Source organism: Asterias rubens, chromosome 17 (genome assembly GCF_902459465.1).
Source record: "Asterias rubens chromosome 17, eAstRub1.3, whole genome shotgun sequence".
NCBI classification, from domain to species: domain Eukaryota; kingdom Metazoa; phylum Echinodermata; class Asteroidea; order Forcipulatida; family Asteriidae; genus Asterias; species Asterias rubens.
The window spans coordinates 12,812,690-12,829,591 of record NC_047078.1 but is presented as its reverse complement, the minus strand read 5'-3'; the positions used below and the strand labels follow the sequence as shown (position 1 = coordinate 12,829,591).

Below are 16,902 nucleotides of genomic sequence, written 5' to 3'. Positions count from 1 at the left end.
CAAGACCTCAAGTTTAGACCTTGAGGTCTTGAAATCAACCATCTAAATGTACACAACTTCGTGTAACAAGGGTGTTTTTTCTCTCATTATTATCTCGCAAGTTCGACGACTGACTGAGCTCAAATTTTCACAGGTTTGTTATTTTATGCATATGTTGAGATACACCAACTGTGAAGGCTAGTCTTTGACAATTACCAATAGTGTCCACTGCCTTTAAAGCTTTTCCAAATTAAATATGAACAATGTTTTTTACTGAAGCAATTTTAACACAATCAAATCAGGTTGATTACCAATTCATATATCTTGGGAGCCTCAAGAACTGCATCATCGGGTTCATCTCCAGTAGGTTCCGGTGGATCCCGCAGGAAATCTACAAAGTATGGCTCATCAGGAATCAGTTTAGCTACAGACTCATCAAGCTGTTCTTTGGCTACTCGTCGGATGGCTAACTCAAACCATTGCTTATCTTCACCATTGGTAAATCTATAACAGTAATGTCATTCAAAGGCAAAAGTTACTGGAATTCAGTGATAAAAGTCGCTACACTACAAACAGTAAGATTATCAGAGCTGCCAACACTTGCATCTTGCCATCGGGGACATTTTATACAACAATCAGCAAGATATTTAGAAGTACCTTTTCTTTTTTAGTTTAGACATTTATTCCAATACTGGCAACAACAACAAAATGTATCAACATACAGACTACAACATCAATACAGATTGCAATATCAATTAAAACATCATTGGGAACAAGTTTCCACAATCAGGGAGATTTGCAAATCTGTTCATCAAAACATGGAAAGATTGGTTTATTTGCAGGGAACTTTCTGCAGAATCAGGAAGAGGTGGCAGCTCTTGATTGGAATATCCTGAATATTTTAGATATCTCCACGAGACATATTTACAAAGAGAAATATACACAAATATTGCAACAATTCCCACAATGACAATGTATATACAAAATAAATTTTAAAAACCGAGAACGTTTGTTAACTTTGTATTTTGGTTATCTTTGTAAAATTCACAACAAAGACCCTTAAATCGGTCAAAAATCCTGTATCTATCAGCTTAAATTTACTCAAACTAAAGACTCATGAGTCAGAAACAAATATCTTGAATAGCAGGATTCTTGATTTATAACTGATGTTGTACTGTACCTGTCAGCAATGACTCTAGTGCACTCATGATGCCATAGAGCCAGTAATGTTGTCACATCTTGGCATTCATCTCCTGCTATATGTAACATGCCTTCCCATATACGAGACAAGTCACGTAGATTGAAGATATAATGAAACTTGGCTGGAGTGGGCAACATTTTCACCTAGAGGAAATCATAAAGATCAATTTCATACCAACTTCATCAGGAATAAATAAGGGAATCAATGTGTGGTGAAGAGCTTTTCAACTAGTGGTTTAATCCCAACGAGGATTGGTTCTTGATAATTTTACCGAGACGAAGTCGAGGTAAATTATCAAGAACCAGGCCTCGGCGGGTTTAAACTACTAGGTGAAAACCGATTCAACACACTTTGATTCCCATTCATAAATACCTTTTCGGTCAAAAAACATCAACACTCATGGTCAAAAAGTAAAATAATTGCAAAAATTATAAATTTTCAATGATATCTTTCAACACAACACCCCTCCAGCTATGAAATGGTAAGGCCCAGTCAAGGCCCTCGGGTAAACAACTCCTTATAAGGGAATGCTGTGCGCGTCGCGCATATCGCGTGATGTGGCACAATTGTCTCGGACGTTGCTCTTGACCAATAGAAATGAAGAAACTGAAAGCACAGGTGCAAACTCGCGTGTCACGCCCATGTTTCAGCACTTTTTACCGGTCAAAGCAAAGATTTATACACACCCACGTGACGCGCCCTCCACCAATAGGAATAGTGAAACTGTCTGAGGTATTTATGAATGTGTCTTAATGACAACATGAAACCCAACAAAAACATTATGAATAATGTCTGCATTTATTATTAAGAAACCCTTTTAATCACAAAATAAATCTAAGGGCTTTGTCACACGAGGCAATTTTTAAAGGCAATAATGGAGGCAACATACAGAGATGCATCCCACCACAGAAACACTTTGGTAGCACCTAAGTAACAAGGTCTTTGATTATATGTGAAGATTTAAAATTGAATGTCTAAACTACATAACAGGAGACTGCCTGGAACTTGTTGCCTAATAAGTTGCCTCGGGTCACATGGCCCTAACACTGCAATGGGGTGAGCTAATGTGCCAATGCAATCAGATATCTTAGACAACTGCAGGTTAGTCCTGGTTGTTGTAATGGAACTAAATAAAGACATAAGTACATACCTTGGTAGCTTGCCAGACACTCCTGGTGACTGATACTAGCTTCTGCACTATCTCAACTACATCCTCATTGAAACGAGATGGGCAGAAATACCCACTGCCTATGATACCTGTACAAGTCATCAAGCAAACCTTATATTATATCATCTGTCTTCATTATTGCTAGATGTGTGCATCACACAGGATGAAAGAAATAAAAGTCAACCTTCAAAAGACTTCCTGCAGAGCATTTTGAGGGTTACATTACCACAAAAGTGTTTATCATGAAAATAATTCAAATTGCATTCTGCTTGATAAATATTTGTCATTAAGACATACAAGAAGTTAGGGTTAGGAATGTCTCATCAAAAAGACCTTTACCTTCTCTGTCCAGATGAAAGTCCCATCTTAGAGTTGTTAAAAAAGTGTTCTCTAAAAACTAAAAGTGACATTGCAAGAGTGAGATTTAAGGGCTATAATTTAAAACCAAAACAATTACATGAGGCATAATATGCCATGTATTACCAAAAAGCCAATAACTTAAGCTGACGATACTTTTAATCCAATAAAAACTGCTTGTTGCTATTTAAAAAACAAAATGCCAGCAAAGACACAAACAGACAGACTTCTTGATTATCGTAAAAAAAGCAAAGAGTATGGATTTACCAAAGATCTTATCAATGGATGCATTTGAAGGCAGTGTGCAATTGAAGATAGAGAATTGTCTTTTGAGTCTCTCTGGTATGTCATTACGACCACCTCCAGGTTGGATCATTGCTGCTATGAACTGAACATCAACTATGTTAGTAAAGTCTCCTGGTTTCTCTAGACTATACATTCCTTTCATCTCCATCATCTGTCGTACTATCTCATTGGTTACCTGTCAAGTGTACAACAACAATGGTATATCATACAGTTGTCGTACAGAGTTTATCTGTCGTACTATCTCATTGGTTACCTGTCAAGTGTACAACAACAATGGTATATCATACAGTTGGCATACGGGGTTCTTCTCTCAGATAGTTTACTCTTTTAAGGAAAAGTGTTTTTTTTATAAACACAAAAGAAGGAAACGTCCTACAAAAATACAAAAAAAAAAAACAAAAAAAAAAACAATGAATGCATGTTTTTCCTTCACAACAGATATAACAAGTCCATTGAACTGGAAGTTTATTCCATCGGTTAAGCCCGGTTCATACTTTCTGCGAATACGAATGCGAAGCGAATGTTGACGTCATGAATTCACATAAAATTCGCTTTGCGTTCGCATTCGCAGGAAGTACGAACCGGGCTTTAGTTTGGGGATGATACCATTTAAAAAACTAAAGTGAAATAACAATCATGCTAGACTTGTAAAGAAGGGATGCAGTAAATGCAGTAACTGCTCTTGGTAGTAGACATGTTTACCTGGTCCCCCCATTCATTGATGATTGGCATATTGATATCATCCACAAATGTTGTCATCTTACGTCCTGCTGGAGGTCCAAATGTACTTCCCATACGCTTGTCAACATAGCTTTCAATGGTTCGCTGGTAATAAAGTACACAACAGATACTTATGTACTATTTTAGTTATACATATATTAATTTACAATGGCTAAAAAATAACGTTTTTGTTTTGATATACATCGATGTGTAAGCACGGTATAATTGGCAACAAGGGAAACTGACTGGGTACATTTTAAAAAATGATTTTGGGGTTTGAACAAAGAATTGACTAGAATGGGATTTGAACCAACAACCTGTGGGTGTGATCCCTGGCTACACGGCAGTTAACGGTTGTATGGCTTCTGACTGGCACCCCCGAACAAAGATATTGGCAAAATAGGGACACCGCCAATATAGGGCTAGATAGCTCAGTTGGTAGAGCGCCGGCACGTTAATCCGGAGGTCGTTGGTTCGAACCCCACTCTAGTCAATTCTTTGTTCAATCCAAAAATCACTGTACAATTGGTGCTTTCCCAGAGTCCTGTGGAAAAATAGGAAATGTACATTTCAATGCTGACTCCAGGTCGATTAAATATACTTTAATTTTCAAGCATTCGGTTCAGATGTGTAAATAACAGCAATTGCTATATTGAAGAAATTAATAAGTTACCTGAAACATCATGGGAGTTGTAGCAGAAGAGAAGTTGAAGCTTTTACTCATATGAACATCTGGATTATACTTGGCCATGTAACCTTTAATCATGACAGTCTTTGCCGTGCCTTGTTCACCAATCAATAGTACCGCCTGAAGTAATCCACAATGGCAACAACCAAAACATACTTTTATTTTACAACGCTAGACCCCATCTGGACAAAGACAGGGAGCTGAAATGCAGAACCAAGATATCTTTCCAAACTTTCTTAATTAACAAGCCAACAGTTTAACTTGTCCTGGATTTTGTGGGTGTTTTTAAGGACTCATGTTTCAAGTTGTACATGGTTCCTGCAGATTTTAATGAGGTTTTGTTGCCATTTATCAGGAGGTCATGACAAACTGATAGAAATTAAATTGGATTAGCAATGTTGATACAAAACACATATCAGGGAGTTTGAGACCAAATAAAGTGCTTATCCCTTTGGCAAGCTTTTAAAATCTGTTGAATCTGACTGATCCATGGATGCTCTGTATAACATGAGTACTAATCAGTCAAATTTGAGCAATGATGGGATACTCAAAACATTTAACTTGAAGTGAGCTTGTAAAATCAGATACAAAATGTAAAATCAGTAAACAACTTGCCTTGTTCTGTTTGCAGATGGTATCAATAAGGAAGTTACTTCTTACGTTGTCCACATTAGGTACAAGGATAGATGTATAGACTGGCACCGAATCACTAGGGTAGATATACTCCTGAACCCTGACAGACCAATGCTCCCACTGGCCTAAAACATCAATCAATCAAATAACATGACTAGTCTTAATCTGAGATTATTATAACAAAGTCCACTTTATGAAGTTGACATCCCAAACTCTAGAAGTGAGAAAACCTAAACATGGTCATAGTAAAATACAATTAGAGATGTAAATTTCCTTACAAACAGAACCAATCAAGTTATCTTGCTATGCAGTTGATTTGGTTAGCCCCTCATGATTGGGCAACTATACTAACTTGCACATTTACTGATGGAAGTGTACATTCTTTAAAAACCATTAAACAAACAAATTGTTCTTCCACGTGTGTTGGTAGACTATGGGCATGCTATAAAATCCCAAGGTTTTTTTTTGCAAATGAAATAAAAGGAAACCATTAATGACTGACATACCTTGACTGTTGACGACAAATTCAAAGATAGTATGTCCACTCTCTTGCTCTATCTGAGGGTAGTTGAGTTTACTCTCATGGCCCAACATGAACTCCTCCATCTTGACCCTGTCATCTAACTCTAGTAGAGCACCAAGACTCCACATCAGAGCAAAGATGAAGAGTTTCTCCAGGTAAGTAGCTGGTAGAATACTGTGATCATGCTCATCCTTGACAGGTATCATTCCGTCTAAGAGATCTACTGACTGTATATGGAAATAAAAATAGCCTTATAAAAATATAATGTTAAAGGAACGTTACAGAATTGGTAACAAACAAAAATCGTGAAGATCACAGATTTACATAAAACTTACACGGTCTGATGATGATGATAGTAGAAAACATCCCATGAAATATTTCTGTCTGAAATGTCATATTTGATGAGAAATAAATAATCTAACTTTGCGTTTGGAGTTTATCGCTCAGTGATGAGCGTTTAATTCATTTTTATTTTGGCATCGATGCAATGCAAAATTTGTAATCGGTTTTTCACTATTCTCTCATGACCCAGATGGCCGATCGATCACAAACTTTTCTACATGTTTGTCAGTTTATGTATATGGTGGATTACATAAAGTGCTTACACTGCCAGCAACTGTTTTGTTAGCACAAACCAATTCTGCAATGTTCCTTTAACCACTTGGCCCTTTTCACACTAACAATCCAATTCCAATGATATGACACTTTCCAAGGAAGTCTAGCCCCACTGCCACTCCATTTTCATTTTACACTTGATGTGATTTTCTTAAGTAAAAATTGCCACTCCGTATGCTAGCCCATGGTTATCTTGCCTAGCACTATTCTATAAGCACCATTTCCAAGACATTGGCTTTTTCAAATGTTTTTTTTTTTGGAGTACGAGTGAAAAAAGAACTTTTAAAGAATGTGTGTACTGTGAAAGGGGTTTTGATGAACATTGGGATTTTCAGATTGAAAAATTCAAATAAACCAGAAAATATGTTACCATGTAATCTCTATTGTTATAAATATTGTAAATTAACCTCCCTGGTGGCCAAACATCAACTTATTCTTCAGTGAGCACTGCTCACCCAAGCATGAATTATTTAAGAACTCTTTGGTGTCATATGAAAGTTGAATCCATAAGCTATCCATACATCTAAACCTTTTCCCCCAGAATCATATATTTTTTATTTGGCAGCCATTTCAAAAGGGTATAGTTTTTTTTGAGACACACGGTAAACCCAAAGTGACAACTTCCCAACTTAAATGAAGTCAAAATAAAACTAAGTTTAGGACATTTGCAAAAGAATGATTACATCGACTTATAAATAATAAATGTGGCAAGGAACAAACGAGTTATTGTCAGCATCGTGATATTTAACCTACCTGTCTAATGTAGTTACATTCTAGTATGTCCATCTTAGTGCTGAGATTGAGTGATACAAAGCGATATAAATCATCAAATATCTTGGCATAAAGATCTCTTAGTATTGAAGCTTCAGCTGGTGATTGAGTTCGTAGCCAACCCTGGGAATGGACAATAAGATTATTCATTACATAAAACTATCTAGAACAATAGAACCAATAGGCAATGATATTATTGAGGGGTGTAAAATAAACCTCTGGTTACAGGTATATCATTCTGTTTGTAATATTTGAATAACATTTCTTGAAACATACTTACAAATATCTTAGAACAACAACATGTCACTTCTTGACGATATTGCTTTTGAAACAAACTAATACGTTCATCTACATTATCAATCTACATTTTAAAGAATCTTTTGCTGTTCAAAGTTTCAACGTTTCTGGTATAATTTTTGAATATCTTGGTGCCCTTGATTTACATTGTTAATTTGTGAAGTTCCTTAATCTTGAAGGCAAATATTTCACTATATAAATGATGACTGTTGTTAATGAAATTGAAATGAGTCTTGATAAATCAACTGACCTCTAAGATTGGTCTCCAGTCTAGTGCTGAGCTACTCATATACACCATACCATTCCTAGATACTGTGGCTGGTGATGCATTATCAATGTTATGAACTTCAAAGACAATCTTGCAGTTGGGTGACATTGGTATACGATCACCATTAGCTAGAGTCAATGTCCTGTTGTCATCCAATACACTGTTCAGATTCTCAATCCAGATAGCATCCACGGGTCCATCCAGTACAATCCAGATATGCTCACCTACATGTCAAATAGCAAGTTATTATACAAACCAGCAAGTAATATACAAATAGAACATGGTTTATTTTGAGTGAACAGTCGATATGAGCTACCCTCGGTATTGAAAATGGACAAACTCAGCTAGTTCCTTCAGCTTCGCCCTCGGGAACTAGTTTGTAAACTTCCAATACCTCGGGGAGCTTGAATCGACTATTTACTAAAATAAACCATGTTATATTTGTTTTAATATTCTTCATACATATTCAATACTATTTGGAGCAAGGGGAAACACAACTGTGAAATAAATTGCACCATGATAAGTTTGTTATGTGTTGGATGTCGCTAGAGCGTTGTTCCTGTACAACACCCGGGGAATAGTTCCACAATCCAAAAGTGCATGACAAGTAGACTATCGATCACGCATTCAGTAAATGTGAATGAGAAGTAGACTATCGCTCACGCATTCAGTAAATGCGAATGAGAAGTAGACTATCGCTCACGCATTCAGTAAATGTGAATGAGAAGTAGACTATCGCTCACGCATTCAGTAAATGTGAATGAGAAGTAGACTATCGCTCACGCATTCAGTAAATGCGAATGAGAAGTAGACTATCGCTCACGCATTCAGTAAATGTGAATGAGAAGTAGACTATCGCTCACGCATTCAGTAAATGTGAATGAGAAGTAGACTATCGCTCACGCATTCAGTAAATGCGAATGAGAAGTAGACTATCGCTCACGCATTCAGTAAATGTGAATGAGAAGTAGACTATCGCTCACGCATTCAGTAAATGTGAATGAGAAGTAGACTATCGCTCACGCATTCAGTAAATGTGAATGAGAAGTAGACTATCGCTCACGCATTCAGTAAATGTGAATGAGAAGTAGACTATCGCTCACGCATTCAGTAAATGTGAATGAGAAGTAGACTATCGCTCACGCATTCAGTAAATGTGAATGAGAAGTAGACTATCGCTCACGCATTCGGTAAATGTGAATGAGAAGTAGACTATCGCTCACGCATTCAGTAAATGTGAATGAGAAGTAGACTATCGCTCACGCATTCAGTAAATGTGAATGAGAAGTAGACTATCGCTCACGCATTCAGTAAATGTGAATGAGAAGTAGACTATCGCTCACGCATTCGGTAAATGTGAATGAGAAGTAGACTATCGCTCACGCATTCGGTAAATGTGAATGAGAAGTAGACTATCGCTCACGCATTCAGTAAATGTGAATGAGAAGTAGACTATCGCTCACGCATTCAGTAAATGTGAATGAGAAGTAGACTATCGCTCACGCATTCAGTAAATGTGAATGAGAAGTAGACTATCGCTCACGCATTCAGTAAATGTGAATGAGAAGTAGACTATCGCTCACGCATTCAGTAAATGTGAATGAGAAGTAGACTATCGCTCACGCATTCAGTAAATGTGAATGAGAAGTAGACTATCGCTCACGCATTCAGTAAATGTGAATGAGAAGTAGACTATCGCTCACGCATTCGGTAAATGCGAATGAGAAGTAGACTATCGCTCACGCATTCGGTAAATGCGAATGAGAAGTAGACTAACGCCCAAACTACCCAGGTGTAAGTCCTCGTCATGTGCATTAAACATGTGCATTGAATAGTAGCGTGCACACTTGGCAAATAGCAAAGATAGAACCTGACACATAATAAAAATAATAATAGTAATAGTAGGTATAAATCAATAGTGACGATGAATGGACCATTGATATTAGCATGTTTTCTTTTATTTAAGCAGTGACGGGCCCACTCAGAACTTGGACAGGGGACCTCTTGGGAATACCGGGTGCGTAGACAAAGATACTACTATTGAATATCTAAACTTGACACTTACTCGTCTGATCACCATAAAATCCAACAGGGCGTTAAGCCTTGCCTTTGCAATAGAACCCTGGCGATCTTATCACAGTAATGTTAGCTTGACTTTTTATTGTCCATCTATACGGTGTCATTTATTTACGCACTTTTGTAAGTACATTTTGATGTTGTTTTCCCTTTGGAGCATAAGAGATGTACAAACCTTTCTTTGCTTTGAGTGTCTTTCTCCATAGTGTAGAGAAGATACCATCAGTCCAATCATTAGTGGAGACATCCAATCGACCAAACATCTGAGGTGCAGTAATTGCCTTTGGATTCATTCTCATCTCCTTATGGGGTGCTCCACAATCTCCCATTGCTTTCATTAAGACATGGATACAGATACTCTTACCTGCACCACTAGGTCCTAATGTCATCATGCCATGACGTACACGTTGAGTCTCATACAACTACACACAAATAAATGGTGAAGTCACATCAGGGCCCAATTTCATAGAGCTGCTATGCACAAAAATATGCTTAGCATGAAATTGTTGCCTTGATAAAAACAGGATTACCGAACAAATTTCCACATGATTTTCAGGATAAGCAAACAATAGCTGAACAGCAGTAATAAGCGATACGCAAGAAATGGAAATTTAGTTGGTAATCCTGGGTTTTTTTCAAGGAAGAAATTTCATGCTAAGCTAATTTTTGTGCTTAAGCAGCTCTATGAAATTGGGCCCAGTCTAGGATCTCAACTCAACATTCACAATATAAAACTGAAGTAAAAAGAAAACACCGAAAAGATAACACCGCTATGGCTGACTTGATGTAGCACACTTATCGAGCTCTCGAGAATCTCATTAAATTTTCATATTTGGAGCGGGATTCTTTTGTTTTGAAGCTACCAGCTGTTAGATCTGCTTACCAACGTCACACCAGGACACTTTGGCTTGCAACATGAGACCCAAAAGACACAGAAATCCATCAAAAACTGTGTCAGTTGAAAGTGAACCTACAGATCCAGAAGCTAGTGGACGATCGCCATGTCTTGACCAGCAGAACACAAAGGCATCGCATTCCAGTGACGCAACAAAACAAAAGAAAGACGTAAGTGCAACAATAAGACCTGCCCCGTCTATCCCGATGGACTCGTTGCCAATGACGCCTATTCATGACAACACCAACCCGCTCCAAAATGCTCAAGAACTGAGGGACCATATTTCTTCGGTGATCGTCAATGATCCTTCATTTTTGCAGTCCATTATTGAGCCAATTGCCACCATGGTTGCGGACAAAATTATCAGTACAAGCTGCAGCAAGTTGATCAGCAATTTGGCCAATAATCTGGTAGCAAACAAGACTTTTTTGGCATCCATTTCATCATCTGTACACGATGCCATTGCTCAGGAGGTTTATGAAGCCACCTCTATGGATACAGAGAGCCAACGTAAAGATATCACCAAACTTGATCGCCAGTACCAAGAAATCTCCAAACTCAACCGTAAACTGACGGATGATCTTGACATCATGGAGCAGTACAGCCGTCGTAACTGCCTTTTATTACATGGCATTAGAGAATCCACCACCGAGGTTACTGACAAGCTCATCATACAGACCATCGATGATAAGCTAAACTTAAACATCAAACAGGATGACATTGACCGTTCCCATCGTATCGGTCAACCAAGGAAACACCCACCAGGTGCCTCAAACAGTCACCACAAGCCACGGCCTATCATCATCAAATTCGTCAGCTACCGCACCAGGTCACTTGTCTTCATGAATAAGCGCCATCTCAAGGGGTCCGGTCTTCTGATAACAGAGAACTTGACCAGAAGACGAAGTGAGCTCCTTCAAGCTGCCAAGGCCAGTCCATCGGTAGAGGCAGCATGGACAAAGGATGGGAGGATCATCCTGCTCTTGGAGAACAACAAGAAAGTCTCTGTCTCTTCATTGAGTGAACTAAACAATTTCATTTCATAAGATGGCTGATGTTTGATTTTGCTTGTCTCTCATTATTTCAACATTTATATGAGCCTTGTTCAATATTTTCTGATTTTCAGTCAGATTTCGTTCGAACTTTAGCTTTTGAGCTATGACTTCCACCGTCAGTTCTTTTCACGCAATTAATAATGAGTTTTGCCATTCCGTTTTGATTTCCTTTGAAGTGTATTGTTTGTTTTGTTGTTGTTGATGCTTAAATCAAGTAATTAAGTATTACGATTTTGTTTTCTTTCAACATTTTTTAATCACCAGTTCATTTGTGTGCTTTTCTGTATGTTCCATGATTGTAATGTTTCAAATTTGTTTAGCCTCGACGACACTTCATCCACCAATAGTTGTTCTTATTTTGAAAGTAATGACTTTAATAATTTAATGACAAATTCCACAGGTCACTTTTCTATCTATTATATGAATGCTAGGAGTCTTTGTAAACACTTTCATGATATTCAAGATTATCTTTGCTCTCTCACTCATTCTTTCTCTATTTACGGGTTTACTGAAACATGGTTCAAAGACGCTCCTCCTCCATACATTCAAATGAAGAACTATCAGCTTCTTCATTCTTCTCGGTCCAATAAGATTGGAGGAGGTGCGGCCATGTTTATCAGTGACTCATTGGCTTACCATACTCGAGATGATCTCATGTTAACCTGTGATGATTTGGAATGTGTTTTTATTGAAATTGCCAGGAGTGACTCATGTAACATTATTGTTGGTAATATTTATAGGGCACCTGGTACTTCCTTTGATACTTTTCAGACATCTCTTGATTATTGTCTCAGTGTAATTACCAATGAGAAAAAGCTGTGTTATATAATGGGAGATTTTAACCTGAATCTTATCAATTGTTCCATTCATCAGCCAACAGAGGACTTTGTAAATATGATTTCTGCTTATGGTTTCTGCCCACTGATAAACAAGCCTACTCGCATTACCTCTCGCACAGCCACGCTAATTGATAATATTCTTACCAACAATGATACACATCAAATATCTGCCGGTATCCTTTATACCGATATCTCTGACCATCTTCCTCTTTTTCAAACTACTCCTTTTTGTTTTCATCAAAAGCAGTCACCTGATAAAACATACACTACTAGGCCAATAAATAGCTTCACGCTAAATGCGTTTCGGTCAGACCTTGAATGTACTGATTGGACTGGTGTTTTCCACTCGTCTGATGTGGATCTTGCCTACAATTACTTTCTTTCTACTTTTACAGATCTCTACAATCACCACTTTCCTCTTGTTACGAAATCTGCAGTCAAAGTTAAACAAAAACAGCCCTGGATTTCTCAAGCTATTATTACTTCTATCAACCACAAAAATAACCTTTACAAGCGGTTCTTACGCAATCCATCTACAACCAATGAGCATAACTTCAAATGCTTCAGAAATCGACTTACGACAATTATCCGAGTAGCAAAAAGAACGCATTATGCTCGCAAATTGGATGCCAATAAAAACAACATTAAAAACACCTGGCGTGAAATCAGTGACATTCTTGGCAAAAATAGAAAAGTTGATATCCCAGAGGAAGTTACTGACGGACAGCAGACTTTTTCCAGCCCCTGTGATGTTGCTAATTCTTTCAACACTTACTTCACCAACATTGGCTCTTCACTTTCCAGCAAAATCTCACCTACACAGGCATTGTTCTCTGATTACCTCCCAACCCCAAACAACCATTCCTTCTTTCTTGTACCAACGAATCGCTTTGAAATCAATGAGGTGTGCAAACAACTAAACAATGGTGTAAGCTGTGGCTTTGATGGAATTAGTTCAACTGTGGTGAAGTCTGTAATTTCTTTTATCTCTTGGCCTCTTGCCCATATTTTCAATCTGTCCTTTCTGTGTGGCTCGGTGCCTTCTCAGCTAAAAATTGCTAGAGTCACTCCTATCTTTAAAAGTGGTGATCGCCATGACTTGCGGAACTACCGCCCTATTTCAGTTCTTCCTTGTTTCTCTAAAATTCTTGAAAAACTTGTCTACAAACGACTCTTTAAATTCCTTTCTGACTTTCATCTTCTTTATGATCTTCAATTTGGTTTTCGTAGCAAATTCTCGACAGATATGGCGCTAATTAAACTTGTTGATCATCTTAACAACTCTTTCACTGAGAAAATGTCTACTATTGGTGTCTTTATAGACCTTTCCAAAGCTTTTGACACCATTGACCATAGCATTCTTCTCTCCAAATTAGATCACTATGGAGTGCGTGGTGTGGCTAACCAATGGTTCGCTAGTTATCTGTCTGACAGGAAACAATATACAGTTTTCAAAAACTGTGATTCCCCTCTAAAGACAATTGACTGCGGTGTTCCACAAGGCTCCATTCTTGGACCTTTACTGTTCCTTTTGTATGTAAATGATCTTTATCATTGCTCATCCGTCTTGTCTTTTATTCTATTTGCTGATGATACCACTATCCTTTTTTCTCACTCTAATATATCTTCTTTAAGCAATATCATCAACAGGGAACTAAGTCTGGCCTCGTCTTGGTTTAGATCTAATAAGCTGTCACTCAATTCGAGCAAGACTAAATACATGTTTTTCAGCAGGACTCGCAACGCTAACGACAACTTCACCATCAGTATTAATGATACTCCAATCGAACAGGTTCACTCGACAAAGTTTTTAGGAGTTTTAATTGATGATAAGCTGACCTGGAAAGATCACATATCCTCTGTTTCGAAAATTGTTTCTCGCAACACAGGCGTTTTGTCTAAGCTTCGTTCCTTTCTTCCCACACACACATTACTTTCTCTCTACAACACTCTTATTCTTCCCTATCTTAACTATTGTAATATTGTTTGGGCTCATTCAAGCACTAGCAAACTTCATTCTCTGTTCTTAATCCAAAAAAGGGCTATCCGTATCGCTTCTATGTCTCATCGTCGTGACCATACCGCGCCCTTGTTTGCTAACTTGAACACACTCACACTCACGGATATCAACAAACTTCAAACAGCCATTTTCATGTTCAAATACACAAAAAATCTTCTGCCCCACACTTTCTCCAATTACTTTCTTTCTGTCAGCAACACGCACCTTTATAACACACGCTCCTGTAACAATCTCTATATCCCTTTTGCACGTACTTCTTACACAATGAACACTCTTCGCTATCATGGGCCCCGCCTCTGGAATTCAATTGATAGGCGAATTCGCTCGCAGTCCTCTGTTGGTCGATTCAAAGCCTCCTTCAAAAAACACATTGTCTCCCATTATGTAACATAGTTGTGATTCTGTCATTATTTTGGTTTAGTTCTATCGTCGTGGCCGTCTTGTGGTATTTGTATTGTTTGTTTGTTTGAGGTGTTAGTTTGAGGTGTTAGTTTGAGGTGTTTGTTTGTCTGGTTGGGTGTTTTGTTTTTTGCGTTTCGTTTATCCGTCTCGTTTTGATGTTATTGTTATTACTATACGCTTTGTTTTATAATTTAAATGATCTTATTACCTTCCTTTGTTTTGTAAAAGGCATCCCAGCTTACAAGCTTTGCTTTAATGGGCCATGCCTCCATACAGTTTTCAGTCTTGTAACATCCTATTGTTTGTATTTGTATATTGTGTTTGTATGGAAATAAATGTTGATTGATTGATTGATTGATTGATTGAAGTAGGATTGGAAACTCGGTATGGTTAGAAAACAAAAGGGACGCTAAACACTTTAAACCTTGTGTAACTGTGTAAGCTGACTGTATGAGGCCTCTAATCAAACCTACATCGGTTATTACACTTGGCTAAATACAAATTAATGTTATTGATCTTTGCTCGCTAACTATTTAATATTGCTTTGTCTTGTTCAAAATCCTGCTTTATAAATTACTTTGTAGTTGATATGGCTTCATCAAAGTGTTGCTTCATTTCATTGTCCTACTTCTTGGTTTGTGTATTAAATATCACTGTAAATGTATTTCATTGATTGCTTTATGCTTTACTTATAAAGTAGAAAGCCTAAATGACGTACCTGGACTACTTTAAGATTCCATGCAGGGTGATTGATAACTCCTGAGGCTTCTACTTGAGCAGCCACAGCAACTTGTAGTTCCTCATAGGTAGCATTATCAAGCTGGATACCTGGGAATAAATCACTAATCAGACTCAGGAATAGAGGCTCATCTTCATCCACCTAAACAGGATCAATACAAACAAAGAATAGTCAAGAATAGCACATTCAAATATCAAATGTATGGTTAGAGATTTTCTATGTTCTCTGGTTTCATAAGTTCATTTTAACTCAATGTTCTCACAATAAATTCCTTCCTTGAGTTTGAATGACAAGATGCAGTATATTATTAGATTGGATAATCTTTAAATAATGCAACTAGCTAGATATAACTGTAGAGTAACAATGGCTGAGTGGTTAAGAGCATCGAATTCAAGTTGTGACGCTAAGTCACCGGATTGTGGGTTTGAATCCTGGTCGTGACACTCGTGTCCTTGACAGGATACTTTACTATAATTGCTTCTCTTCACCCTGGGGTATAAATGGGTACCTGCGAGGGTAGAGGTTGATATTGTGAAAGAAAAAGCCTTCGGAGCACCACAGCAGTTCGGGGCTGTATACTCCCTAATGGGAGCTGAGAAAGATTAAAGGGATGTTTATTGGCCCAATGACCAGGGGACTAATGTAAAGCGCATTGATACGGTTTATTGTGAAATGCGCAATATAACAATTTGTCACTATTATTATTTGTTATTATTATAACTGACCAGTTTGGATAGATTCATGTCTCTGAGCACTCTCATGACAATGGTTGATTCACTGTCTTCAGGTCTGGCTCTCTTATTGGCTCCTAAAGTACGAAGCACTGACAGGATGTTCCTTAAACCAAAGTCATAGTGAACCTAAAAAGTACAAATAAACACCTTGAAAGTCTTCAAGTAAACATGTTTATAACTTCAGTTATGTTACAACAATTAAATCTACATAATAATCCTTTTATCAAAATCCTTATTCTTAACCCTTAGATTGTGACAAAATAAGGAAATGCCAACATAGGGCTAGATAGTTAAGTTGGTAGTGCGCTGGCATGTTAAACTCCCATTCTAGTTTTAAAAAAACAAAAAAAAATCCTGAATCCTTATAATTAAAGCAAAATACTAAAATACTAGTATTGAGAAAAACAAAAAACAAAAAACATAACCAAAACCATACACATTGATAGGCTTTATTTTAAAAGCTATTCAATTATAAAAAAAATTCACAATTTTTGCAGGTTGATTAGATGTGTTAATTGAAAACTAAGGCTGAACTGAATTTATACTTTCATATGCCAATGATGTATTAAGTGTGTACCGCTAGGCTTGAAATCAGCATCAAATACTAATACAATGA

The 16,902-nt window shown here is 37.5% G+C and overlaps 1 protein-coding gene across 1 annotated transcript in view; it reads right to left on the bottom strand.

Moving 5' to 3' along the window:
* LOC117301515 (dynein heavy chain 8, axonemal-like) overlaps positions 1-16,902 on the bottom strand; it is a 142,916-nt gene that overhangs the window by 57,498 nt on the left and 68,516 nt on the right. The window contains exons 41-53 of the mRNA XM_033785541.1: positions 16,278-16,412; positions 15,532-15,693; positions 9,778-10,024; positions 7,509-7,750; positions 6,944-7,084; positions 5,559-5,802; positions 5,035-5,177; positions 4,405-4,539; positions 3,714-3,836; positions 2,973-3,186; positions 2,331-2,437; positions 1,160-1,323; positions 291-483 (exon numbers count right to left, since the gene is read on the bottom strand). Coding sequence (XP_033641432.1) covers positions 291-483; positions 1,160-1,323; positions 2,331-2,437; positions 2,973-3,186; positions 3,714-3,836; positions 4,405-4,539; positions 5,035-5,177; positions 5,559-5,802; positions 6,944-7,084; positions 7,509-7,750; positions 9,778-10,024; positions 15,532-15,693; positions 16,278-16,412 — 2,250 coding nt within the window. The remainder of the gene's footprint in view (positions 1-290; positions 484-1,159; positions 1,324-2,330; positions 2,438-2,972; positions 3,187-3,713; positions 3,837-4,404; positions 4,540-5,034; positions 5,178-5,558; positions 5,803-6,943; positions 7,085-7,508; positions 7,751-9,777; positions 10,025-15,531; positions 15,694-16,277; positions 16,413-16,902) is intronic.